Here is a 26,051-nt window from a genome sequence, read left to right as displayed (position 1 = left end):
ACTATTGCATCAGTATTATAGAATAGTTGTGAGATAAAAATATAATTTGTAACATTACGTATAAATAAATAAATAAATTATTGTTAAAGTAATAGTTTGCTTTCCTTTAATTTTTTTTTTTTGAAATAATTTTAACATTCTATTTTAATTATTTTTTTTGAAGTAGACTTGAAGATAAACGCAAAAGCATTCTTTAATTTTTTTTATTTTTTTTTAATTTTTTATCTTCGCTTAATTTTTGTTTCAGAAAACAAACAAGATTTTTATGAAAAAAATTATATGATTAATAAAATATGTGATTTTTACATATAAAAATTACGTGCCATAACGACATAAGACAATTAAATAAAATGAGTTTTCCTTTAAAAAAATAAAAAATAAAAAAAAAATTGTCCATTTTTAAGTGACGACCCCAAAGGCGCGCGGCGTTATTGATTCGAACTCTACCGCATCCGATTGCCGCCCTTCCCGCTGTTTCCTCGCGTCTCTCCGCTTTTGAGAATCCTTTTCGAATTTGGTATCACACACACTCACAAACTCACACACTCTTTCAAGTCGCTGATTATAGTGTTCGGATACAAACCCAAAGACCAAACCCCCCCAGATAACGTCTTTCTCTCGCTCTCTCATACCTTTTCCCTCCAACACTCAAAAAATCTCTCTCTCCGCCATGTCCAACTCAGGCGACGATACGAGCGGTCCAATTCAACTGCCGGGCTTCCAGCCCTGGCTGCTCCATTCTCATTCGCAGACTCAGAAACACTGCTCTGCCCGCAGAGCTCTCCCTTTCTCCCTCGTCGCTCCTCCCAACGACTCCAACGGGGACTCTCACGCCTACGCGCACTCCGCCGCGTTCGCTAAACAGTCTAAACTCGCGGTGAGCTTCCACTGACGATCACCGTCTGATTAGTAGTATTTTCGAGAATGTAAATTGTTAGGTTTTCCATTTTTCTGAGTGTTTCTTTGGATGGATTCTGGTTCTTGCTTTGTTTAAGACGATTCTAGATTCTCTGATAATCAATCTGTTCGTTTAAATTTTCATTTGGAGATTTTTCATTTTTTAAGATTTGGTTTTTGGTCGTTAGGTCAAATTCTATGCAGCTAATTGCTTAATGTTAATAATTAGTTGATGGAATTGTACTGTATGCGTCAAGCAAGCCGCATTAAGTGAAGATTCTGCTTGATTATCATGATGTCGAAATTTTCTGAAATTGTATGCATTACTAACATGTTTGTGAATGCAGCTTTTGAAAGTTGAGCATGGCGAAAACATTAAATCACCACTCATTTCAAAACCTTCCGGATGGGATAGGGTGAATTTAATTATTTTAATTAATATTTAAAATTTTCCTACACGTGTTGGTTCAAACTTTCACTTAGCGGGAATATTTAAGTGAAATGGAGGTGAGTTACAAAGACAAGATTCTGATACCATGTTAAATCATATGTCATCCCAAAAAGTTAATCGGATAGGAAAAATAAGATTTTAATTAATATTCTAACATATTTGATTTATTAAGTCATATTTTAGGCATGTCTGGAAGTACGGTTGTGGAAGAATATCTTTTTTAGAAGAAGGTCTATTTCTTTTTATTTGTCAAAATTGAGTGGCCAAGAAGGCTGTGGATCGTGTATTTGATTGCCATAGATTGAGAGGTTTCAGCTATATGTTCACACTCGCACATCTTGTTATCCACTTAATATGAAACCTTACTTGAACATGGGTTAAATTTTATGCCTTAACTTCTTTTGCAATAGATGTTACATGACCAGCAGGTGATTCTTTGTATCTGTTTCATATAATTTCTATAAAATACTGTTGTCATTGCAGTTGAGGCAAAAAAATGAATTAGATAACTGTGAGGCCCAGAAAAATGGACAGGCAGCCACTCCCGTACGGAGCAAACTAGCTAGTGAGCTTTCGCTTAAACCAGACTCTCGCACTGGTGGAAACCATCGGACTAAATTAAAGGTTCCAAAACAAGCGAAATCTGGGACTCAAAAAACTGATACTGGTAACACCTTTTATTACATCAATTTATGATTTATTGCAAATATTCATGTCCTGGGCCTTGGTAACTTGCAAATTGATTTCTATGTTGATTGGTTTTTCCTTGCAGAGTCTCCCAATGGTCTGAATGCAGCTAATAATTGTCGTTATGACAGTTCTTTAGGTAAGTTTAAATTAGTAAGGTTGTATTCAGTTACCTCTCTTTCTCTATGTCCCTAAGCACACACGTTTCTGTATTAAATTGGTAAGTAGAGTTAAATGATTGGCTTTCTCTTTTTTATGTGACTACCAAGGTTATGGTAAATGGGTTTTATATGTTTTCTTGCAGGCTTGTTGACTAAGAAATTTATCAGTTTGATCCAGGAGGCTAAGGATGGCACCCTTGATCTGAAGCATACCGCAGATGTCTTGCAGGTATTAAAAAAATACTCTTTAATATATTTTCCGCGTGAAATTCAAATTCAACCAGTGAAAGTTTAAAAAGGTTCTTTTGCCTTTGTTGTAAGTAGTATATTTTTTCCTATTACAAGAATTTAAATCTTTTCCACATGACTCTTTCTTGTGCCAAAAATTTAACTAGCTGGCACTGTTTAGTGACAACTTTTTATTCTTTGCTTGTGTATTTTGCATCTTATTGGTTTGACAGGTTCAAAAGCGGAGGATGTATGATATTACAAATGTTCTTGAAGGAATAGGATTGATAGAGAAAACTTCAAAGAACCATATACGTTGGAGGTAATGATATTGACCTTCTCATTTATCCAAAAAAGAAAAAAGAAAAAACGATACCCCTTCCGGATCGTAATTGTTGAAAGTTTACAAATGGTACAGATTTTAATGACAAACATTCTTCTGAAAATGTCCTTAGATATTCCAAGAAAGGTGGGTTCAAATTTTAAAAAGATATGAGCTCAAATTTAAAGGATAATTTGAGAAGTTAAATGGATAAATGCTTTATAGGTTATATAGAGTGCGAGTTTAGTATTTAGATATTATTTGCATAAATGATTGGCTTTTTTGAAAATTTTCATTTATTTCGGAACATCTTAAAAAAGAAGCATGTCATCTATTATGGATGGAGGCAATCTTGATTTTTTCTTCAATAGGCTTTTATATTATTAACTAACATTGACTCGTTAACAATAAACAGGGGATATGATGGGATGGGCCCACCTGAGCTGGATGATCAAGTTGCTGCACTTAAGGTTCACATACTTTATTTTGATCTTGTAGTTGTTGCATTTGCAAAATTACAGATTGATCAATTGATCGTATTGATAAGCATCTCAAGTTCTTGCTTCTTGCTTGGTATAAATTCAGATTTCTTTGCCGAAAGATTACTCAACTGGAAGTAGTTGAGCCTTGTACTTTATGTAGTAAAAAGTGGAAAGTTACCATACATGATCTATTTGCTGTTTTAGGCATTTGTGTGCAGAATGTTTGGTTGAGGTGTGTGAACTAGTTCACACATTTCTGTGGAGCTTAATTCCAGTTTCTAGACATATTGTTAGCTTCCATCATAATAAAAGTGCCAATGGATAGCTGATATTAAATGTTTTCTTGTATCACTAATTCAAGACTAAGACAAACAGATCTTTTATGAGTCAGATTGCTGATGAGTATTCATCTTCTCTAGCTGTTCTCAGAAACTTATATTTTAGATTGTGGTAATTGTTCAGTTGGATGAAACAGTATAAATGAAACTTCAACCTAGGTTTGGATAGCCCAAAGCTGGTTGTCACTAGCTGCTTTGTAAAGTGAATCTAGATAAAATGAAATTTAAGTTTTCTAACCATACATATTGACATAATGCAGTAACTTGAACTCTCTGTGGTTTCATTACAGGCTGAAAATAAAAGCTTATATCTTGAAGAATGCAGTCTTGATGATTCTATAAGGTTGGTTCACTAGGAGTCTAGAGATATGTTTTTCTATGATTGACCTCTTTAGTGTTTTGAGCTTTCATCACGTTCTTTCTTCAGGCAACAATATGAGCTTCTGAGGGGCCTGGAGAAAGATGAAAATTATCGAAAGTATACTCTGAATCTCTAGATGTTTTTGACTGTATCTGAGATACGTTTCATTCTTTCACTTTATACTTTGCCTCTTTTGACTGTATAGGTACCTCTTTTTGACAGAGGAAGATATTGTGACTCTGCCGTGCTTCCAGGTCTCTCTCTCTCTCTCTCTCTCGGGAAATTCCCTGAAATTTTTACCATGTCTGTCAACTCCCAAACTCACTTTCTGGTTGTTGCTATCATTTTCTCAGAATCAAACACTTATTGCAATAAAAGCACCACAAGCTAGTTATATTGAAGTTCCTGATCCTGACGAGGTGGGTAACATGGATGGATGGGGTTCGAAAAATTATGCAATGTAATAATATATAATTTGTTTGGTTGCTTGATCAGGAGGATATCGGTTTCCCCCAAAGGCGGTATAAGATGACTATTAGAAGCATCACTGGACCAATTGATTTGTACCTAATGAGGTATTTGTACTTTCTTTAGTTATAAAAAAAAGAAGATATTTGTACTTTCTTCATGCAACATGCAGCTATATCCCCCCCCTCCTCCCTTCTCTCTCTCTCTCTCTCTCTCTCTCTCTCTCTCTATATATATATATATATATATATATATATATATATATATAGTTTTTCTTGCAAATGAATTTAATATCTTTTCTAACAGCCATGTTGTCGATGCTTGTAGTAAATACAACAGCCAATGTGAGGATATGGATGTCAAGCAGGCTAAATCATCGGATTTACCAGCTGGTAGTGGTGGCCATTGCAGAGTGGAAGATGCAAGGCAGTCTTTAGAACACCAGGGCAATCAAAACATTTCTTCAGAAGGCTTCAGCTTACCGACTTCAGATGTGTCTGGGATTCAAAAGATTATTCCTTCGTATAAAGATGTAAGTATGTTTAGAGGCGTTTGTTTTCACCAGATATTTTGAAGCTTCAAAGTGGATCTTGAAGGGTGTCTACCCTTCCTCTTTTGGATCATGCTGAAGGAAGATTAACCAATTTGTTTGCAGATTGACAATGATTACTGGTTTCACTCAGATCCTGGAGTCAGCATGACAGATTTGTGGGGTGAGCAATATCCTTTATCTACTCCTTATTCAACAAGTTTCAATTCCTGGAATTCCTAGATCTTGTCATGCAATTGGAGCAATTTGAAGGCCCATCATTTTGAGGAAACCTGTATATGTTACGATTTACTTGTGAATTACAGCAAATGAGGACTGGGCCCAAGTAGGTGACTTCCTTGAAGATGGTTCTTCAAAGAGTACATGAGGAGCATGTAGTTAGGTTTCCCAGATAACATGAAGGGTGTTGCATACTCCCCTTCATAGTTTTAAGTGTAGATTTTATAGCTAGATTTTTTTTATTTTATTCAGGTCAAATTAGTTTTTACTAATCACAAGATTAGGAAAAGCCTAGCAAAAATGCCAATCTTCTGTAAAACCCACCAATGTATACAGGGTTGCTGGAATAGGTTGATATATGTCCCGATTATGTTAGATGACTGCATGAGAGTGTTTATTTTGGGGATCGTAATGCGGTAAAGGTGCAAAGATAGGGTTGGACATGCGTATATACAGATCCAGAGTTCTTCTCTAAATGTTGAAGTTGGTCAAGTACATATCGCCCAAGAGACCATTCGACCATACAGCCAGTCTAATGAATAATGATATATGTGAAGTTAAAGTCCTATCGGGGTAAGGTGCATTGAGCTTGCCTTTAGACCGATTACCAAACTTAGGATGTAAAATCTAATTAGGACCAGGAAAATGGAGAGGATCCTGTTTCCCTTCTTTTTCGGTCCAAGCACTCTGTTGATGGTGGATCACTTGAAATGGAGGTGATTCATATTAGGTTTTGACATATTTAATGGTGTATATGTTGTTACGTCATTTAAAATACACATTAAATGTTGTGAAATATAATTTAGACCATAAAATATACCACCATCTCCATTTCAGGGTTTACCAACCAAAGCTTGCAATAGGCGTAGTTCTAAAAGTGATTCCCTACAGAGCTCATTTTTTTTAAAAAAAAATGCTCATAGATTTACGTTCCCATTTATGAGAGAACCTCTTTAGAAAGTAGAGAGAAGATGTAAAAAAGAAAAGAAAACAGAAATACCGTCATATATTATGTTTATGTCTATGTTTACTTCTGGATTAAGTCGTCCATATTTGCTCTAATTTAGCTTAAGTTGACATTTTTTTTTTATTTTTTATTTTTAATATTCTCTGTTTCTATGGTCTGCCGCTCTTTTTCTCTATTCTTTTTTTAATTAAAAAAAAAAAAAAAAAAAAAAAAAAAAAAAAAAATCCGGGTTAAAATGGAGTCATCTCTCATTTAAAAGAGTCTTCAGCTGGTGCTTGGATAAAGAGTGCAGGAAATCAATTTAACCTTGAACGTCTTAGAGTTCATTACTCAAATTAAGGCTTTGCCATGAATAGGAGATCGAATTGCTCTCTCCATTGGGGGAGTCGGCCGACTGAGGGAGTTACTACATACTCTAGATTTCCCATATTTTAGCCCTTGGAGAAGCAATGTGCCACTTTAGCCTTAGGTCCTTCTCATGTGAACATATAGCAAATGGCAAGCAGTCAGCTATTTTAGGCTGGAGATGCGGTCAGAATAGAGACCCATTTTGACATTACATGCGTTTTACGCATTCCTGGAACACGTTGGTTTGGTTAGGCTGGCCGGCCATCTCCAAGAAAGAGGGTAATTAACCGCCCACAAGAGAGGTTGAACAATTTTTTTTAGGCTAACGTGACAGTTATATTGACAAGTACATAACCTAGCGTTACATACATTATCTAACATTTTGGAATAATTTCACAAAAGGGTACTGAATTTTCATGCATTTTGACAGAAGGATACCAAACTATCATTTCTTTTGAACCGGGGTATTAAATTATTAAAAACCTTCGAATAAAGGTATTTCGTCAGCTTTGGGCGTTAAATCATACAAAAATTCTCAAAATACTCCTATGTTTATTTTTTTTAAAATTTTCAAAGATTCAGGCATAGGTATTTTTGCAAATTCCGTTAAATTCTTACCACACCTAAATCTTAGCATTTTTTTTTCTTTTTTAAGAAAAAGAATTGGGGTATTTTGGGTATTCTGTTAAGAATTAACGCCCAAAGTTAACAAAATACCCTTATTTGAGGGTGTTTGATAGTTTTATATTCCGGTTAGAGAGAAATGATAGTTTGGTATCTTTTCGTCAAAAAGCGTGATATTTCAGTACCATTTTGTGAAGTTATCTCTAACATTTTTGTTTGATCCAATAAGGGGGTTTTTTGGGATTTCAAAACCTAACTTATTCCTAGGGATAATCCCAATACAGATATTCACGAATTCGAGGGAAATGATAATTTGGTATCCTTCCGTCAAAAAGCGTAATATTTCAGTACCCTTTTGTGAAATTATCTCTAACAGTTTTGTTTGATCCAATAAGGGGGGGTTTTTTGGGTTTCAAAACCTAACATATTCTTGGGGATAATCCCAACGCAGATATTCACGAAGCAGTGTATATCAAATGAGTAATGATTCAATGCCACTCAAAGATACAACTTTTCACCACCTTACTTATGTGACAAGGCGGTCTTCCACTACTTTTTGAGTTTTTTTTTTTTTATTTTTTAAAAATAAATTAAGGTAAGGGACCACCTTACCACATAGACAAGGTGGTAAAAAGTAGTATATTTAGGTGGTAGTAAATCATTACTACTCATATCAAATTCTCTGAAATTCTCATCTTGCTTGTAATAAATAAGCTGTAGATCACATGACTTAGAACCCACCGTCCAATTTGGGCAGTAATCTAAGGAAAATCAGACTTAACTACTACAAATTCCAGATTAATTATGATAAGTGTATCACTCACTTTAATCTATAACAAATTAAATACCAATTGTCAACATAATTTCACCTAACTTCACTTCCATGAGGGTCAATTTAATATGATAGGCGCAGACCTAATCTGGCAATCATAGGAATTAATTGGTAAAATACTCACCTTGAAGTCTAGTCTATCTATATCAGTTTTAAAAATAACAGAAAATCCAATTAGTTATTTATTGGATTTTAAGGCCTACTACTACGATTACGTTTGGCCCCACAATTTCATAGGTTAACTACTTGTTTTGAAAATGAACGATTTTAAAGTTAATTTAAGACTTTTTTTAGACCATAGATTTTTTCAAATGCTTAATTAGGTTTTTAAAAAATCATGTTCTTATTAACTACATTTTAAAATTACGATTTTTTATTTTTTTTTCTTTCAAACGGTATATTTTGAAACCACTAATCCAAATAGACAGTAGATAAACAAAATAATGAAGTTCATCCCCTCTTTTCTCTTAGCTAATCCTAGCTATTCTCCAAACTATACTCCCTTCCAAGTTGCAACTAGCTTTTCATTTTTATTTCCCTGGATTCTACACCAACCCTCAACGACTGAAAAAAGTAGGACCCTTGTGGATAAATGATAATGCCTTCTTTTCTATTTAAAAATTAGGACTCTTGTGGATAAATGATAATGCCCTCTTCTTGAAATAGAAAAGATATATGATGAAGAGTAGTGATTCACTACCACCTAAATATACAACTTTTCACTACCTTATCTATGTGGCAAGGTGGTCCCCACCTTAATTTATTTTTAAAAAATAAAAAAAAAATCAAAAAGTAGTGGGGGACCACCTTGCCACATAAGCAAGGTGGTAAAAAGTTGTATATTTGGGTGGCATTGAACTATTATTCTATGATGAAACATTCGGAAGCAAAAATTTCTACCTTGATGACGACCCTTATAGTAAGCTTGAAAATTCAGTTCTTACTGTTTTTTAAAATTTAAATTATACTCAGATTTTATCCAATATACCTCAATGTCAACAACTAACCAATAAAAATAGAGCCAACAGCAAGAAATTTTAACGCTACCCAGTAGTAAAAACAATCCAGTAATTCGAGTTTCTCAGAAACAAAATAAAAAGGAGAGAAAAATGAAAAGCCTCAAATATTAAATATTTTCTCACTATCGAGTATCGACTACCAAAAAGACATGAACTAATTAGCAGCAAGAAACGGTGACAAAGCGATTAAAATTGGTTAGAAACAATCAAAAAAAATTAAGTAGATAACGGGCAAGCACTGTAGCAAAATGTTGACATTATGTCTGTTGGAGCGATCTTTTGACGTTTTATTAGCCAAACTTTAGAGAATGGTGGGGTTTAAAATATCTGTTGGAGATGCTCAGAGAGCAAGAGGTCTACATAGAAGAGAAGTTATAAAAGCCTGCCCTTTCAACTACCACAAAGTTCAGAAGAAAGAAAAACAAAAAAAAAGCACGCATCAAATTCTAATCGATGAACCATGTCAAGACAATATTTACTGTGGGTTCTAAGAGTAGGAAAAACTCAAGCTGGTCTGTCAAACTAAAAGGATGGTGCTATCGCACCTATCTTGAGACCTAAAGGCATATAAATAATATAAGAAAAGCTTTTGAAATCTAGACATTACTTCAACACCTAATGCAACTTTGTTAACCCTTCAAGGTCACCCTCCTAACCTTGCCAATTATACTTTTTATTCTCATCCCCTAATCATGCGAGAGTTGCAGCTGCTAACACACGTTAAAAAAAAAAAAATGAAACAACAAATGGAATAGAAGCTAGAAAACAACAGATTTACATCCACGTCCACATCACAATTCAATACCCACCACTATGGTCCACCTAGATGAAATGCTATTTTTGCAAGATATAAAATTGGAAATAACTAACTCCATTCTTTTAACTTTTGACTGAAGAACGGTTTTTCCTCAGCCGGCCACGTGTAAACCGAATGGCATCTTCCATTACTGTTTCTTTTGGGGGAGGATTTAAGTTCTCATCAGCTGAAGCAGCAGGTGCTGCAGGTGCTGCTTCAATCAGCATTGGTTGAGCTTCGGCTGCTGTGGCTTGGCTGGTGGTTTCAGCTGGAGCAGCTTCTTTTTGAGTATTCACACCTGCTGCAGGTGGAGCTTCTGTAGGCACTTCTGAAGGGCCAACCTCTTCCTCTTCCTCTACCTCCTTTTGGTGTTGACTGGAAGATGTACTTGAAGTGGGAGATGGCGGCTCTTCAGTTTGTGGTTGTGCCGTAGTAGTTGGTTGACGATTAGGAGTAGCAGGGGGTTGGCGACCCCTGACACTTGATTGTTGTCGCTGAGATTAAAAGGAAATAAATTGGTCAGCAATAAAAATGAATAAAAAACAAAAAAGAATAGTAACATGATGTATGACACAGGAGGGATAAACCAGGGTAGAAAAAATAAAAAATAAAAAACGTAAATTTTTATAATACGTCACCCTGTACCGGGTTTTAATCAGATACAAGTACTCAAATTGAATTCCACATTCATAGGCAGTAGATGCAACACTTATTCAATATTTCATGAACTAAGCGCACATATCATTGTCAAAACCTTAAGGGAGAGGTATTTTTATTTTTTTGATAAGTAGGGATGAACCTAGGCTATTACTACCCTCTCCCTTAAGGATATTGACTAACAGAAAACCCGTTGATTCATAGTTAGATCTGAAATTCCAGTCGAGAGTTCCATTTATGATTAGAGGGCAGGCTTGCAAGATCACCATAAAACCCCAACTAGCCTAACTGAAGTGGGTAAAGTGGTTACCCACTTCAATATCTAGATCAAATGCAAAAGAAATATTCACTTGCAAAATTGCCAAAAAATAAAGGTCTACTTTTGCCCTGAGCACTTTTTTTTTTTTTTGCTGGGGGGGGGGTGTAAAAATAGCAAAACAAACCCAAATCATACTTGTTAATTGTTATAGACTACCTGAGGAGGGCGAGATTGCGGCGTTGACTGTGCAGCAACATACTGCAAAATCTCAAATATTCTTGTCTGACCATAGCTTGCAGCTCGTTGCCAATACAAAACTGCAATATCTCCAGCCCTAGTCCTCAGTTCCAACAAGCTACGATCAATCTCAGTCTCATGCTTCGCGACATATGGTCTAAAGAATGAATCATACACATACGTCGTTCCCTGACACAGTTACAATATGGTAAATGAAAAGAAAGAGGCGCAGGTACATTAAAGGCAAACAAATATTTAGAAAAGCATATAGTTTCACTCCAGAAGCGCAAAAGATATCCAATACCTTTGTTTTAGGGTACCACAAATATATAAAGAATGCCAACTTAGCTTCACTGTACATCGGAACCCTTCAAGAAGAAGAAAAAACATAATCACAATACTGAAAGAGATTTATCGAAGAATGGAAATTGTCTCCTTATTCACATTAGAATCTTACCATGAAATAAAAGCATCTCCAACTCTCTCACAAACTGTCAAAACAGCCACCAAAATCCTGCAATTCAAAAGGGGAAAAATTACTTTTTTACCACTAGACATTTTTCATACCGATTGTTGGCACAAATAGCTATATCTAGCATACCAATACTGGCACCAGAAGCGAAGTTGCTCGATCTCCGGCTTATTCCTTTCAACAGTTTTGTAGCACTCATAAGCTGGATAAGCATAGCCAAAAACCATTCTGCCAACACATTACAAGTAATTGAATTTTGACAATCAACAATAACAAACCTACAAAGTCAAATGAGAAAATGGGTTGCAGTGTAGCATACACGAGTCCTCTGGTGAGAAAGGATCCTATCATTCTGTATACCTATCACATCCAGATAAACTAACCAGTTAAGAAAAATATGGCAGGTTAACCATTTTGTATACTTAACGAACAGCATAGTAGCTCATGGTCATACAAAGCAAAATGGTGTCTTATTTATACCAACAGAACTGGCAGAAGACATCATACTAGTATATATTTTTCAATTTTTCAGAAACGAATTGCAGATATAATATTGATGCATAAGCCAACTACAGCTGATGAAGATCTTTATACACAAAGACAAGGAACGTCACTCAGATTTGTTTACAAATTTAGGTCAACTGTGTATCAACTTAAAAGTCCTTCAATTGTTTACAACCAAATAAATTTCTTTCTTTATAATGGCAAGTAATACACGCACCCGGTGGGTCTTGAACCAACAACACGACCCACCATCACCCAAAACAAATTTGAAGTCTAAATGTCTCTCTATTTTTTTCCCCCAAATCAATAAAAAATTGAATTCAACTAACCTAAATCATTAAATCACGCCTCATCAAACAGAGTTTGACCATTACTTGATCATAAATCTCAGAAATGTTTGAATAAACCTAACACAACCACTTAGGCAAGTTCAGTAGCCGCATTTTAAAAGGCAAGATCACATAAAACCCCTAGAGAATCCCATTTTACATTTGTCTTCCTCACTTTCTCTCATCAGCCAAACAAAGAATTAGCGTTTGATACAAACGTAAAACTAAAATTTTCACTTAAACGAATTAATAATCACGTCACGCGATGCTTGTGGTCCACAAAGCTTAGGGCAAAACACAATGCGAGAAAAAAGAATCACACGGAACAACCACCTAACAATCAAATGGACCAAACCTAACAAACATTCGAGCAATTTTTTATTTTTTTTTGAAAAAAAAAATCGACCATTTCAAATTTAAACAAGAAAAAAGAAAAACAACAACAACAACAACAACAATCAACACCGAAAAAACTATAAATGACCTAAAAGGAAAATGGAAATCCGCAATCGCCAAAAAAATATTTGAATTTACAAAATATCTCGGGAAATATCGACTTCAAGGTAGTGTTCAAACATCCAAACATCAAAATCAAATAAATTACAAGATTTAGACTCGGAGAGAGAGAGAGAGAGAGAGAGAGAGAATGAGAAATCGATCAGTACCTCTTGATTATTTTCTTGGATTCAAAATGAAGAAATTAAAGGGAAAAAAAAATGTGTAAATCGAAATGAGGCTAATCCGAAGCAGTGGAGGAACAAAGTCCCGGAGAAATTCAAGAAGATCGCCGGAGCGTACGGAAAAATCGGTGCCGCCGAAATGCCAAGGAGAACCGTTACGATTTCGACGAGTGAAGGAGAGTCTATTTTTGTACACTCAGAGAAAGAGAATTAGAGTGAATGAGCAGTCTTTTGTGCCGTTTAAATTTCCTTCGTTTTCTTTTGTTTTTACTTTTTTTTGCTACGGACTTGTTCGTGGATTAACCTTTGTTTTGGGTTCCGTATTAAGAGGAAGTTTGTGCGTGTATTGTGGGGCACGAGTGCGGTGTGAAAGCTAGGGTCTGATCACCGTTAAATTGTAACCGACGGTTTAGATCAAAATTTCTATTTTCTATTTTATTTTTTAATTCTTATTTTTATTTTTATCATACTATCATATGTATAAATTTTTCTTTATATATATATATTTAATATTTTTAGCAACTCGATATTTAGATCTCAATAATAATATGATAAAATTCTAATTATTTTATTTAAAACTAATATTTAATATTTTTTTTTTAACTTAATCTATTAAATTGACATGTATCTAAATTGAATTTAATTTAGTCTATTTCCCATTTAAAGAAAAAAAAAAAAACTTAGTCTATTTTTCTGATTGAATTATAAGAGTGATACTAAATTATTAAAAAAATATAAATTTTAACTGCTTTATTAAAAATATTTATAAAAATTAAAAATATATGTAAGAATTATATGTATTTTAAATATATATTAATTTAATAAATTTAAAAAATATATCCATAATAATATCTCAAGAATTATAGACGGACATGTTTCAACCAATGTTTCTGCGGAGTGCGGACAACGGATAATGGTTTCATCTCTCACCAATTTACCGTGTTGTCCTCGATAGAAAAGTGGGAAATGCATGACAATTTAAATTACGTGGTGGTATTTATGTGAACACATAGGGTAGGCCATGGAAAGAACGTCACCGCGGGGTGAGCGAATCAGTGCTTTGGATAAAGTCGAAGCGACAATGAGGCGCCGATTAGTTAGCAAAGAATCCGATCGTTATGGATAACGAGCAAAGTGAATACTATTATTAAACCCCAAAGTGAAAAATAGAATATGTATATCAAGCCCCAAAGCGATATCGTTTTAGTGAGAAAAGGCCCAAGGAAGTTTTAAAATTGGGGCGTCTAGAATTAATGTTAATATCTCCTAAAATGTTTTCAAAACAACATTGGGCTCCCACCCAATCATTTTTTTTTTTTTTGGGGGTTGGGAATTGGGGCTTTAAGGTCCGTTAGATTATCAGTTGTTTTAAAATCTTAACGGATAGAAAGGGTCTTACGTATGGACTTAAAACTCTTTATTAATAAGCGAAATTTAATATGTTAAATATTTAGCTGAATGTGTTTAAAGTAAGAGTGGTAATTCGTGTCCGCATGTTAAATTTAGCTCATATTGAAGAAGTATAAGACTATATAAGTCAATTGTAACTTGACCCGTTTAGTTAATGGGTTAGACCCATAAACCCTAATTAGTTAATTTTGTATTAGGTTCGTTAGTCGTATAAAAAATCGTAAGCTCTTATATTGTGTGTCGGGTTTGGATCGTATCGAGATATTAGTATAAGACCATATAGGTCAACCTTAACCCGATCCGTTTAATTAAACGAGATAGACTCTTCAATATTAGCTTATTAATTTTGTAACGAATTCACGGATATTATGAAAGCTAAAACTGTAGAGTAAAGGATTGAAAAGGTTTAATATATATTTTGACAAAATCTCATCCTATTTACGTGTCTTTCTTTTCCATTCCTTTTTGGTCACACTCTTCTACTTGAAATCCTTTCTCTCTGCTTTTCTGTCACTCTCAAATTCTCAATCTGACTTTCACTTTTATTCTCACATGGGAAAATGCATGACGCCTTGTAAAAGACTCTTTACCATTTTTATTAGATATGCCGATGCATCTTCTTTTTGTTATTTCTATCACCTTAAAAAAGGATTATGATCTTTATGCTTTGTTTTGCTGATTAAAGCAGGCTCGAAATGGGTTGAGAGCTTGGTTTGCTTTAGCCCACTACATGTGTAAACAAAAATTTAATAAATCAAAAGGGGGAGCATGATTTGATTGAGACCACCAAAATTCAATCCAATGAATGTTAGATCGATGCAAGCATAGCATCAAGTTTCTTCTTCTTTTTTTTTTTTTTATGAAAAGATCAAGTTTCTTCTTTTATGATGGAGTTTGATCATCAAATTTAAAGACAACATTGAGTACTCACGCGTGGAATCAAAATAATTGCAGCCGAAAGCTTGGCGGTGCCACTCTAATATGTGACTCGAGGTTAATTATATTTCAATTTTGATTGTTTAAGAAAGATTCAAGTTAAAAAGAGTGCTTAATTCCATTAAGTTAAAGTCATTCAATAATTTGAAAGTACTGTACTTTTATTAATTCACATTAATAATTGAATCAAATATGGAGAGAGAATATCCATGGCTTATCTCCGGGATTAGGATCTTCTCCATTGATTTAAGTATAATTGAGAGAAATTATTACATGATTTAGATTAAGTTTTAAGGATTTAACAGTTTATATATATATATTGTCACGTAATAAATATGTTATCATATTATTTAAAAGTTTTAAATGCTTGGTACTATGCAGGTAGATGTAACAAAACAAAATATGAATTGTGAGATGATTCCTCTCTATCTTGACCATGTATTATATATTGCCTTCTTAATTAAAGTACTAATATTCTTCACACTCATTTATTGCATCTATTTCATGCCTGTTAATGTGACTTATTTTAAGTAGCTTCCTATGTCATCCACTTAAAAAAAAAAAAAAAAGTCACTTAAAACACGTTATGTGAGCGGGTGTGAAACAAATGTGATAAATGGGTGTGAAGAGTATCATTAGTATTCCATGTGATTTAAGTAAACTCGTATTTTATTTTTTCAAAGTAATGCTAAATACTATATTTTTATCCCACAATGTTGATATGACACTCTTGACTAATCACTAGATTTTCTTTTTAATGAAAACTGGTTCAAAGATTATTTGGGACTGCTATGTCAACATTAATTATGAGATAATTATGAAAAAAAAAATTATGATATTTAGCATTATTTATTTATTTTCATTATCGTGGCCACCAAGAGTAGGGAGTACTTTTTAGCAACAACCGACAGTACTTAAAACAAAATTGGCATCACATAATGAATTTAATTATACGCACCTAATTGATCTCAATATCAGCTATATGTTATAGATCGAGCATGCAGTAGGTCCTATATTAAATCATGCTTTTAAAGTAATGTGATCATAATTAATTAACCTAAGCCAATTTTTTTAGTTAGTTTTTAAGGAATCAACCATCCATTTTTAACCCACTAGCTGTCTTTTATTGGCAAGCCACGAGGCTTATATAGTGAACAGTAAAGTTGTGCAGGTCGTTGCTTAACCTCAAGATCGAGGATGATGCAATGATCATGAGCAATTTCAAAGTCCCTTTGCAGCCTTAATTAATTAACGATATCTGTAAAACTTTAATCTAGACCATAAAATAATCATTCTCTATTTGGATCGAGCATCCTATTCGATCCCATTGACGGACTCTTTACGGTTTCATGGAATCACAAAAGAAGAAGAGAAAGAGAGAGAGAGAGAGAGAGAGAGAGAGAAGATAAATTTCCATGTAGCTCCAGGGCAGGGCAGGACAGGACATGCATGGCCCTTTATTTTGTGATTGTGTCAAGTATAAGAAAGCGAAGAGCACAAATAATGGATAATAGACAGAAAGGAAAGTAAAGATAAAAAAAAAAGTAAAAAAAGCAGGTTTATGAGAAAGTAAAACTCTATCTAGAACGCAAGCAAGGTGGAGAGAAAAGGAGAAGCATGTGGAAGTGGGGGAGGTCCCAAAGCCTTGGATTCTACGTGTTGATAAAAGTAGTACTATTACAGCGCTATGGAGCTATAGTCCGCTCCATTTTATGAGACAAGAATCGCACATTCAACATCATCCTCAATTCTCTCATCTCATGTGCTTTCAATTATAGTAGGTTGGTGCCCCGTCGCTCTCATTTCTTTCCCCCTTTCACTCTCTCTCTCTCTCTCTCTCTCTTTACAACCAGCATACTTCCATTTGACGCGCACCGTTAATTTCATTGATCAGGATGTCCTACAAGTATGGAATGTACTTCTCTATGATAAAAAATAAAATAAAAAATGGGAATATAAATTTTCCCAATGCAAGCAACTTCAATGCCTTTCTCACTCTTTAGGGCAGTTCTTTAGTCATTAACACGATTTAAACTGTTTTTTCCTTGTCTATGAGCTGACCAATATATGAAAAAGGGGATTCTAATTTTTCCCATCACAAGCAACTTCAAATGCGTTTGTCTCTTTACGGAACTCTTTGGTCGTCATTAACTTTCATTAAATTTAGAAAAGAACAAAAAAAAAATATCCATTATTTTATTATTATTATTTTTTTTATTCATTTCAAATAAAGTTTAGCTGATAGGCTACATTATTGAATAGGCAACCCTCGAACCATCGAGGGTAGTCGGTCACTCCCATAAAATATTGAAGTGGACGAATGGTCATACAATTTCAATCATCTCCTCAAAAGATAAAGCATTGGTCGACCACTCTTCAAGGGGATGACCGACTACTCAAGGTGTGGTCCGACCACGTCCCTTTTACTAATAATTAGTTGCTTCTTCTCCTCCTTTTTTTCTTTGAAGACAATGGCAAGAGATTTGGTTTAATTTGGTGCAGTAGAAAAACTACAATATATGTGGGGGTAGTTTTTTAATGATCCAAATTTACTTTTACTCTCTATCTTTCTAACGAAAAATTTAAAATTAAATTTAAACGTTAAAAAAACTACAATTAGTTTGCCGTAATTTTTTTTTACAGCACATCCTATCGCAAGATCCAAACCGTTCGTTTGGATCTGAGGATTGAAATTCCAAGAAATTGCCCGAGACCTCGATCGTGGGTTAAGACCCAAAATTATAACAATGTGGTGGCATTAGGGTAAAGATATTGGGCTGGTTATGGTTCAACGCACGCCATGAACCTCGGACCACCGTTTGAATTCAGAAACCCCCCACTGGTCCTGCTAGAGTGCTAGATAGCTAGAGAAATGGGCTGGACACCTGAGGCCTGGGCTGCTTAAATTTTAGCCCACATTTACCAATGCTCGTCCATACAGCCATAGACACGTGGAAGAACTTTGTCGTTTGTGATACACGTGTTTTCCAACTGTCCGGTGGTTAACGTCTGCGCCCACCCCACATATCCAAATCCATTAGCGCTGGAGTTCAGCTCAACACTGCTTCTTCTAGCCTTCTAGTGTTGAGCAAGAGTCTTTCTCGCTCTTGTGTGTGTGTTTGTATTGGAGACCCAGAAGAAAATTGGATTAGTCTGAGAAATGTCACAAGCACCGTCTCTCCCTCGCTTGCGCTCCCCGTTTCTCTGTTGCCCTCTCAAGCTCGCTCCTCCTACGACTTCTTTTCTCTCCTACAAACCCACGAGAAATCAACGGTCGCCGGCGTCTTATCCATGCATTCGAGCTCTTGATCTTGATCAAAACACGGTCCTTTCTCCACCCACTTTATCTTTTTTTTTCTTAAGATTGATCAATGCTGCACTTCATGTGAGAGGGGTGACTTGGAGATAGTGTTTGCAGGTAGTGGCAATATCGGTGGGGTTTGTGAGCGTTGCGGTTGGAATAGGCATTCCAGTCTTCTATGAATCCCAAATTGATAATGCTGTAACTGCTTTTTACCCTTTCTTCTAATTTCTAATCCCATTTTGTTTTACTTAGTAAAATATGAAATTGAGGGTTGTTTATGTTGCTGCAGGCAAAGCGAGAAAACACTCAGCCATGCTTTCCGTGCACTGGCACCGGGGCACGTAAGTAATGGTGAATTTGTTACCACAAGGGAAATTACAGGTTCAAAGTTTTCTTGTTAATCCTGTTAAAATGCATCATATGCTCTAAGAACAAATGTTAATTTAATAGACTGATTTGGAGGAAAATTTTGTCCAAATTATGGATATATAGATAGTACGTGTTACTCTTAGAAAGAACCTGTTGAACCCAACTGCAATGCCATAGGCTAATTGTCTAATTGACATGACAGAGGTAGCAGTGCTAGGGTTCTTAACTTGATGAATTATTATGCTCGCCAGTTTGAAATCTTTCCTCTCATAAAAATGGGTACTCTTCACCAGAGAAATGCAGATTTTGCATGGGAACTGGCACGGTGACAGTAGAGCTTGGTGGGGATGAGAAGGAAGTCTCTCGATGCATCAATTGTGAAGGTGCGGGTTCATTGACATGCACCACATGTCAAGGCAGTGGCATACAACCCCGATACCTTGATCGAAGGTTCGTTTTTTCCCCTGTGCAACAAAAATATTTTAGTAAGATACTTGATTTTTCTCTTGGGGGGCTGAATTGATAAAATAATATTATATTTTTTTCAATAAATTATTTTGTTTCATGCAATTAAGAAGAAAAGAAAAATGACCGTTTCAAAGCATAACTTTAGGTTAACATAGAATCATCACCATCTTTGATTGAAACAAGGAAATGAACTAACCAAAATGTTGCATCGCACTAGTTGATACATTACTCATGTGATAATAACCACATGAGCTTAGCAAGCTCGAAATCAGATACATTAGGATTCTGTGGACGATCAAGTAGCATGTTGCTAGATTTTACATAATGACTGATCAAATTCAAATGCAGCAGATAATTCAAAAACCAATTGATTGAAGAGCAAGAGAGAATGATAAGATTCATAAGAACATAAACAGAAAATTCAAAATCAAACTAATTTGAACTTTTGTAATCACTATTATAAATGATGCATAACTCCCGCATTGGATTGACAAGGCGAGAAAACAAATTTTTCCAAAATTTTGTTGTTCCTTTATACTATCAGAGAATAACAGTGACTAACGTCTATTTTTCTTCTTCTGACTGTTCATTCAGACATTTCGTCAAACACTTTCCCTGCACACCCCATTACACTGGTGGCCATTGGCCAGCTCGTCTCTTTCCTCACCCAACCAGACTAGCTCTTCATCTATTTCAAGTTGATTATTGTTACTCAGTTTATTACCTGTGTTTAGCTTCATACCATATTACGACAATCAGTACTAGATACTGCTTAGCAAATAAGCAAAATAGTTCAAAAGTTTGGATATCTATATGGGGAGAAACAATTATGGGTTTATATAGTAGACTATTCACAAAGTGGCAATTATGTGCATCCTATTGATGAGTGTATGTTTGTTTTGAACAGAGAATTCAAAGATGATGACTGATTCCCAAGAAGAAGTAGCAGTGATTTTGAAATTGGAAGAAATTAGCGTCTCACTATTTTTGACTGCATACACATCTTCTGCATTCTGTCTAGTGCTTTTTCATGCCTTTCATCTTTTGTATAATTTGATCATTGATACAACTATCTATCTTATTCTTTTACATATGTTTTGTTGTGATTTGATGAAGATAATGATGTGTGCTGTTTCTTTGGCTTCAATGGAAGAAAAAAAATGTTATTATTTTATCGATAATCAATCCAAGAATAAACCATAAACCACCGGACATAAATTCCTACAAACTGGCTTATAGAAAATTTCCTACATATTAACTTCTAATAGTGACATGTGTCCATTGCATATGAAAAACATGTTTTTTTTAATTGCATATACTTTTCACATTTTTTTTAATAGATTAAAGAACACGTCGCTTTTAGAGGCTGGCTTGTATAAGTTTACAAACCAATTTGTAAGAAATTTATGTCCATAAAGCACCATCCAAGAATGTGATGCTTTTAAGTGGACTCGACACTCTCCAATTTGTTCCAACACACAAGATGTTATCGATAAAAGTAATGCTAACAATCACATTTTTATTTTACAATATTAATGTGACAGTTCTAACCAACAGTTCGATCAGTTCTTATATATATGGCTTGCAGAAAAATCACTGGAGATTCTTCTGTGCAATAATGAATGGTCAAGATTGCCTCCATAATTCTCCCCCAATCTCGTAATTTTGACTGTTTATTTTTGCACAGTAATTTTTTTTCGCAAGCCAAACTCGTCCAGCTAAGACAATTGGTTCATTGCTACTTGCCAACTCACTTGGGTGCCTTCTACACAATCAACATAAAGTGCGTACAGCGTAGTGCGTTTGTCAATTTGCATCTGGAACTAGATTGGAGCCATGTGCCACCCTTTGTGGTTCTGGTTCCCCGAACTGCTTAGAAAAGGAACCCATTTCTCCATGAGAGAACCTAAATCAACTTCGAACTTCACATGTAAATCATCGGTCAGCTCCATTGGTGGATTAATCTGCAAGCAATACTTCACACACATAGGTTACTCCCATTAATAAATCATCTCATCCCTGAATCATGAAATCAATTATGAACAAAACTACAGCAGTAGAAATGAGATGCAGTGTTTATAAACAAACTATTTCCACCTAAAAAAGGAAGACATTAATAATATGTACAATCTACTTCACTCGAGCAAAACTATACTAGTAAAGTTGACATTTACATTCCCAAGTTCAAATTAGCAAAAAAGTCGTGGTCCCTGAACTAACTGTTGGTTGGTTTACCACACTTCCCCTGCAACCATGTCAGCCGGATCTTGTTGCCTTTTAGAGATATGAATATCTCCCTTAAATTGGCGTCCTCAAAGAGGTCCAGAGCAGCAAAGTAGAGCCTGTCATCAATGTCCTGTATTTCATCCAGTGCTCGAATGCAATTAGTGATAGTAAATTTGTCATCACTTGGCGTTATTGCAACTGCCCTCGATTTCAAAGTAGCAACCATTTCTAACATGGTTTCTGCCATAGTATCATACATCTCTTGATCCTTTCTGCTTCCACCCAAAGAAGAATGTGTCTCAGATGGACCTTTCCTTTTTCTCTCAGCAATATTCTTCGTTACCTTTTCTGCCGATGACATGTTTCCTTGCATAGGTCTCAATGATGATGCATTTGCATATCGTGGGGTTCCACCATCATGACATGAAATTAGTCCTGCAGTGTCTATTCCAACAGACCTGTCTAACTCTTCATAGTGACTGGATTGTGCATATTTCCCTTCAGTCACTGAATCTGTGAAGATTTCACATAGCTGCTCGTATATAGGGCAGTCCTTGACTTTGATTATTTCAGTCCTAGGCTGTGCCTACACGTTAAATCTATCAGAAACTCAAAATAAGATATTCATGGAAGTAAACTTCCTGAAGAAAAGAAATGTACCCCAATATCTTCCCATAGGTCAAACCCAATGCAGCAAGAATCATCCAAAGCAAAGTCGTTATTTTGATCAAAAGCTGACTTCAGATTATAGAAGCGCGTTCGCAGAACATCCAGGTGCTTCCTCAATTGATTGTTATTGAAGTTGAGATCTGTTTGCTTATTAAATTCCTCACGAATGAGATTCCACGTTTTCTTGTCAAACACATTGTTTGGTCTGTTCCCTAATTGAATCTGCTTAACAACCAAATCAGCAAATATTTTATCAAGGGATGCTGTCCACCTTGTCCTTGAACGTTCCTGCTTTGGTTGATGACTGGCTTCACTATCCATCTACAATAGATGTCAACAATATGCCAATTAGCACCAAAAAAAAAAAAAAATCTTGCTAAGAAGCAAAGCTTTTTGAACACCAAAATAGATATTTAAATTAAGTTAATGGCTTATGAAAATTCATTATTGAAAGTATTTGGCAAATACCATTTATAACTAGGGCATGAGTATGATGCATTTGACCTATAAATAGTCTCATCAAATGCAGCAATAAAAACAATCCTAATAATTTTCAATCATTACCTTGAGTTAATTTTTTACCCAAACGATTGTCACTGTTGCATGCATAGGAACAGCAGGTCGTGCTCCTCTGTTAGATGGCATAACATAACCATATGTTATTAATCAGTAGCAAGGTGAAACCAAGATTTATAAAACAAACAGGTCTGTAAAGTTTTCTAAAAATTGTTATTCACTACTTTGCACCATATGACTTGAAAATGGTGGAAATATAATAGTATCAAGTGCAAGAAAAACCAACATGAACATAACAGATTGTGATAAAATTGGTGATCCTGAAAACAAGCAGGGATCAAAATCATTTTCATATCACAAGATGGACACTGTAAGGTGCAAAAGTAACAAATAGTATTGGTCAAACACAAGGAAATATGTGCCGGTCTACAGAATATTACCAAACAAAAAAAAAAGTCGCCCTAAAAATTGATATTTTTTAGTCTCTATAAAGCATAAGTGAAACTGATATACTTGTGATTCATAAACCCCAATGAGAGAGAGAATTATGCATGTCAGACTGTATTACTATATTCTACATCAATCTTCAATTAATTAAATTCCTTATACAATGAGCTGTCCTGTAGGTACAGGTGCTTCCTCAACAGTCCTATCATGAAAAATAGCTGTTTTCTCAAAGGGTAACAGCAATTCCGATTCCCATTAATTTTAAAGGGATAAAGGTATGATAACAATTTTCCGTGTTGGGGGTGTGACCTAACACTGGGAATTCTTGCCAATTCAATCCAGATGTGATACATAAATCACTTGAGTTAGAGCAGAATATCTTAGGACTTACATAACCAATCACAAGAGATTAACATTGGAAGAAGAAAGAGATCCACAATCATTTGTATGCAGCCTTTGCACTCTCAAATGCAAAAGCTTACATAATTCTCAGCTCCAAAAATAACAATTCCCACCTTCTTCTACTTCCTTTTGCAAACACAGCAAACATATTATCAGATACTAATATGCATATAATTATAATTCATTTGTGCATGTTTTGTGGCGGTGGGGTGTGAGCAGAAAAGTTTTCAAAGAATGATAAGAAGTACATTAAATTCATTTGTGAATAAAAACTACTGCCTTTTCTTCTCATCACATTGTGTCCCTATGGTTTTGCCAACTTCCTTCTAACCCTTGATTCCGCATATCTCCCTTGTCTGACTACATTAAGTTTTCTCGCTAAATATGAGCATTAGCAAGAAAAGATGTACAATGTATAGGATTATTACGTTAAATTGCTCTCTTTTTGGAGTGGTTGACCAATTTCAGTCTAATAAAAATCTACACAGATTGACCATACACAGCCCTCTAGATTAAAGTCAAATTATACAATTCACAATACCTCTGTTTGGTTCTCAGGAAAATTTTGAGGGAAAGGAAACACCTTTCCATCATAAGCAGCTTAATTTTTAGTACGTTCCCTCTTGTTTTTGGACTCATTGATTTCTTAAGAACCAAACGGACCCTCAGATTGAGTACTTTTCAAACCCTAAAAATAAACAACAAAAAGAACAACAGTGCTACCACAATCACGCTTAATCTTTTAATCGCTTATACAGTTATACTTCAAAAATGAAAGCATTTTCTGAGGCAGCAATTCGATTTCACAACTCAATGAATGTATTCAAACATATGAAATGCACGAAATCGCTGCATGTACACCAGAATATAAAAAGAAGACGAAAATAATAATATGATAATTACAGTAAACAAAAACAATAATGGCGATGGAGTACCTGATCGGAAATAGGGCCAGAAAGTTGCGCCGGCGAGAGAGAGAGTCTAATAAGACTCGCCTCAGCTCTATTTTTAGGTTATATATATATATATATATATTTTTGGCTGAGTGGGTTAAGATGTCAGTTGGAGATTGGGGCGGTCTCCGAAGTGGCGCGTCTTCTGACTCGGTCACTCACACACCATTTTGTGAATTGGGTTTTTTTGTTTTATCTACGAAGAAGATGCGCATTTTGGGTTCCACAATGCATGGCTGTAACCATGTGTTTTGTTGTGCACCCTTTATGTAGGGTATATATTAAATCATACACAACACAATTATAACAATTACACAACAATCTCTCACATGAGGGTGGACTTCACACACATGAGAGTGGACCCGGGATTTGATTCTTGTACAACACCAATACAACAACTGTACAACAATTCCTCACATGAGGGTAGGTCCCAGTATGTGAGACCCACCCTCATGTGAGAGATTGTTGTACAGTTGTTGTATTGGTGTTGTAAATCTAACATTTTTCGAGTGGACCCCAGTGTGTGGGGTCTACTCTCATATGAGGGGTTGTTGTGTGATTGTTGTGTTGGTGTTGTAAATTTAACATTTTCCTTTTTTTAAAGAAATCCATATACATGTTGTGCACATTTTTTTGTTGTTGTGTATATATCACTTTTCATTAACTATTATGAGATTTTTAATGTCGTCCTTCAAATTATTCAAAATTAGAATGTCAATGTTTGATATTTTAGTCTCGTTTATAAAATTTAAAAAATATATAGAAAAAGTGAAAAACATGGACCTTGGAAACCCACGGCGACACCATGGGTTTGGAGTCGTGGGTCTTAGTCGCCCTTTTGAATTTAATTAATGATAAATTTGTATTTTTATATTTTTTACATAGGTGCAATAGATATTTTACTTGTTGGCCGCTTTAAGTTAACGGAAAGAGATAATTGCACCGTTGTTCTTTGTGGTATGTCATAATTAATTTTACTCTCTATGGTTTAAAAAGTTCATGGGAAGTCCATGTTGTAAGCAATAATTACAAATGGATTCCTAGCGTTAAATTCTATTAAATTTTTTAACAGATTCAGTCAAATGTCACGTCAGCGCTACGTGTCGCGAATAAGATGGCGATACGTGTCCATCTTAATTAAAAATAAAAATTTATTAAAAAATAAATAAATATACTTATTTTTTAAAAAAAAAAATTAAAATTCAAAACAAAAAAAAAAAAAAGTAGCAAGGGGTAGCTGGGGGTGGCCAGGCCACCCCTTGCTTCACGTTTTTCTTTTTTCTTTTTTTCTTTTTAATAAATTTATATTTTTTTTATTAAGATGGACACGTGGCGCTGCCGTGTAGAGATAACAGACTCCGTCAAAATGATGGACGAAAAATCGACCCAGGGAGTAAAACGTAATTATTGCATAACACAGGGACCTCCTATGAACTTTTTAAACCATAGGGAGTGAAAAATAA

General features: G+C 35.0%; 4 protein-coding genes across 6 annotated transcripts; 2 read left to right on the top strand and 2 right to left on the bottom strand.

The window, feature by feature from the left end:
• The first annotated feature begins 470 nt into the window (after nt 1-470).
• Nucleotides 471-6,021, top strand: LOC133871775 (transcription factor E2FC). Its single transcript, XM_062309194.1, has 14 exons — nt 471-877; nt 1,832-2,015; nt 2,121-2,174; nt 2,340-2,425; nt 2,658-2,746; nt 3,162-3,216; nt 3,857-3,909; nt 3,994-4,044; nt 4,133-4,181; nt 4,281-4,346; nt 4,423-4,502; nt 4,723-4,927; nt 5,051-5,108; nt 5,251-6,021. The coding sequence occupies exons 1-14, from the start codon at nt 671-673 to the stop codon at nt 5,310-5,312; spliced, it is 1,299 nt and encodes a 432-aa protein (XP_062165178.1). The 5' UTR covers nt 471-670; the 3' UTR covers nt 5,313-6,021.
• Nucleotides 6,022-9,679: 3,658 nt separating this feature from the next.
• Nucleotides 9,680-13,171, bottom strand: LOC133871382 (putative HVA22-like protein g). Its single transcript, XM_062308827.1, has 7 exons — nt 12,874-13,171; nt 11,695-11,735; nt 11,505-11,603; nt 11,361-11,417; nt 11,208-11,271; nt 10,883-11,092; nt 9,680-10,244 (listed from the first exon to the last, which is right to left on the bottom strand). Exons 2-7 carry the CDS (start codon nt 11,724-11,726, stop codon nt 9,834-9,836), a joined length of 873 nt encoding a protein of 290 aa, XP_062164811.1. The 5' UTR covers nt 11,727-11,735; nt 12,874-13,171; the 3' UTR covers nt 9,680-9,833.
• A 5,098-nt stretch (nt 13,172-18,269) lies between these two features.
• LOC133871383 (protein SPA, chloroplastic) lies at nt 18,270-20,509 on the top strand. Its single transcript, XM_062308828.1, has 5 exons — nt 18,270-18,559; nt 18,653-18,736; nt 18,828-18,879; nt 19,201-19,357; nt 20,283-20,509. The coding sequence occupies exons 1-5, from the start codon at nt 18,395-18,397 to the stop codon at nt 20,302-20,304; spliced, it is 480 nt and encodes a 159-aa protein (XP_062164812.1). The 5' UTR covers nt 18,270-18,394; the 3' UTR covers nt 20,305-20,509.
• An 870-nt stretch (nt 20,510-21,379) lies between these two features.
• Nucleotides 21,380-24,764, bottom strand: LOC133871964 (L10-interacting MYB domain-containing protein-like). 3 transcript variants are annotated; one of them, XM_062309450.1, is made up of 5 exons: nt 24,571-24,763; nt 23,625-23,761; nt 22,835-22,901; nt 22,262-22,591; nt 21,380-22,187 (listed from the first exon to the last, which is right to left on the bottom strand). In XM_062309450.1, the coding sequence occupies exons 4-5, from the start codon at nt 22,589-22,591 to the stop codon at nt 21,591-21,593; spliced, it is 927 nt and encodes a 308-aa protein (XP_062165434.1). In that variant the 5' UTR covers nt 22,835-22,901; nt 23,625-23,761; nt 24,571-24,763; the 3' UTR covers nt 21,380-21,590. The 3 variants fall into 3 exon arrangements, with proteins under 3 accessions (XP_062165434.1, XP_062165433.1, XP_062165435.1); XM_062309449.1 differs by lacking the exon at nt 23,625-23,761; XM_062309451.1 differs by lacking the exons at nt 22,835-22,901; nt 23,625-23,761 and having other exon boundaries at nt 24,571-24,764.
• Between the last annotated feature and the right edge of the window lie 1,287 nt (nt 24,765-26,051).

Source organism: Alnus glutinosa, chromosome 6 (genome assembly GCF_958979055.1).
Source record: "Alnus glutinosa chromosome 6, dhAlnGlut1.1, whole genome shotgun sequence".
In the NCBI taxonomy this organism is placed as follows: Eukaryota; Viridiplantae; Streptophyta; class Magnoliopsida; order Fagales; family Betulaceae; genus Alnus; species Alnus glutinosa.
Note: the sequence above shows the minus strand (reverse complement) of the source record. Positions and strands in the feature narration are given on the sequence as shown.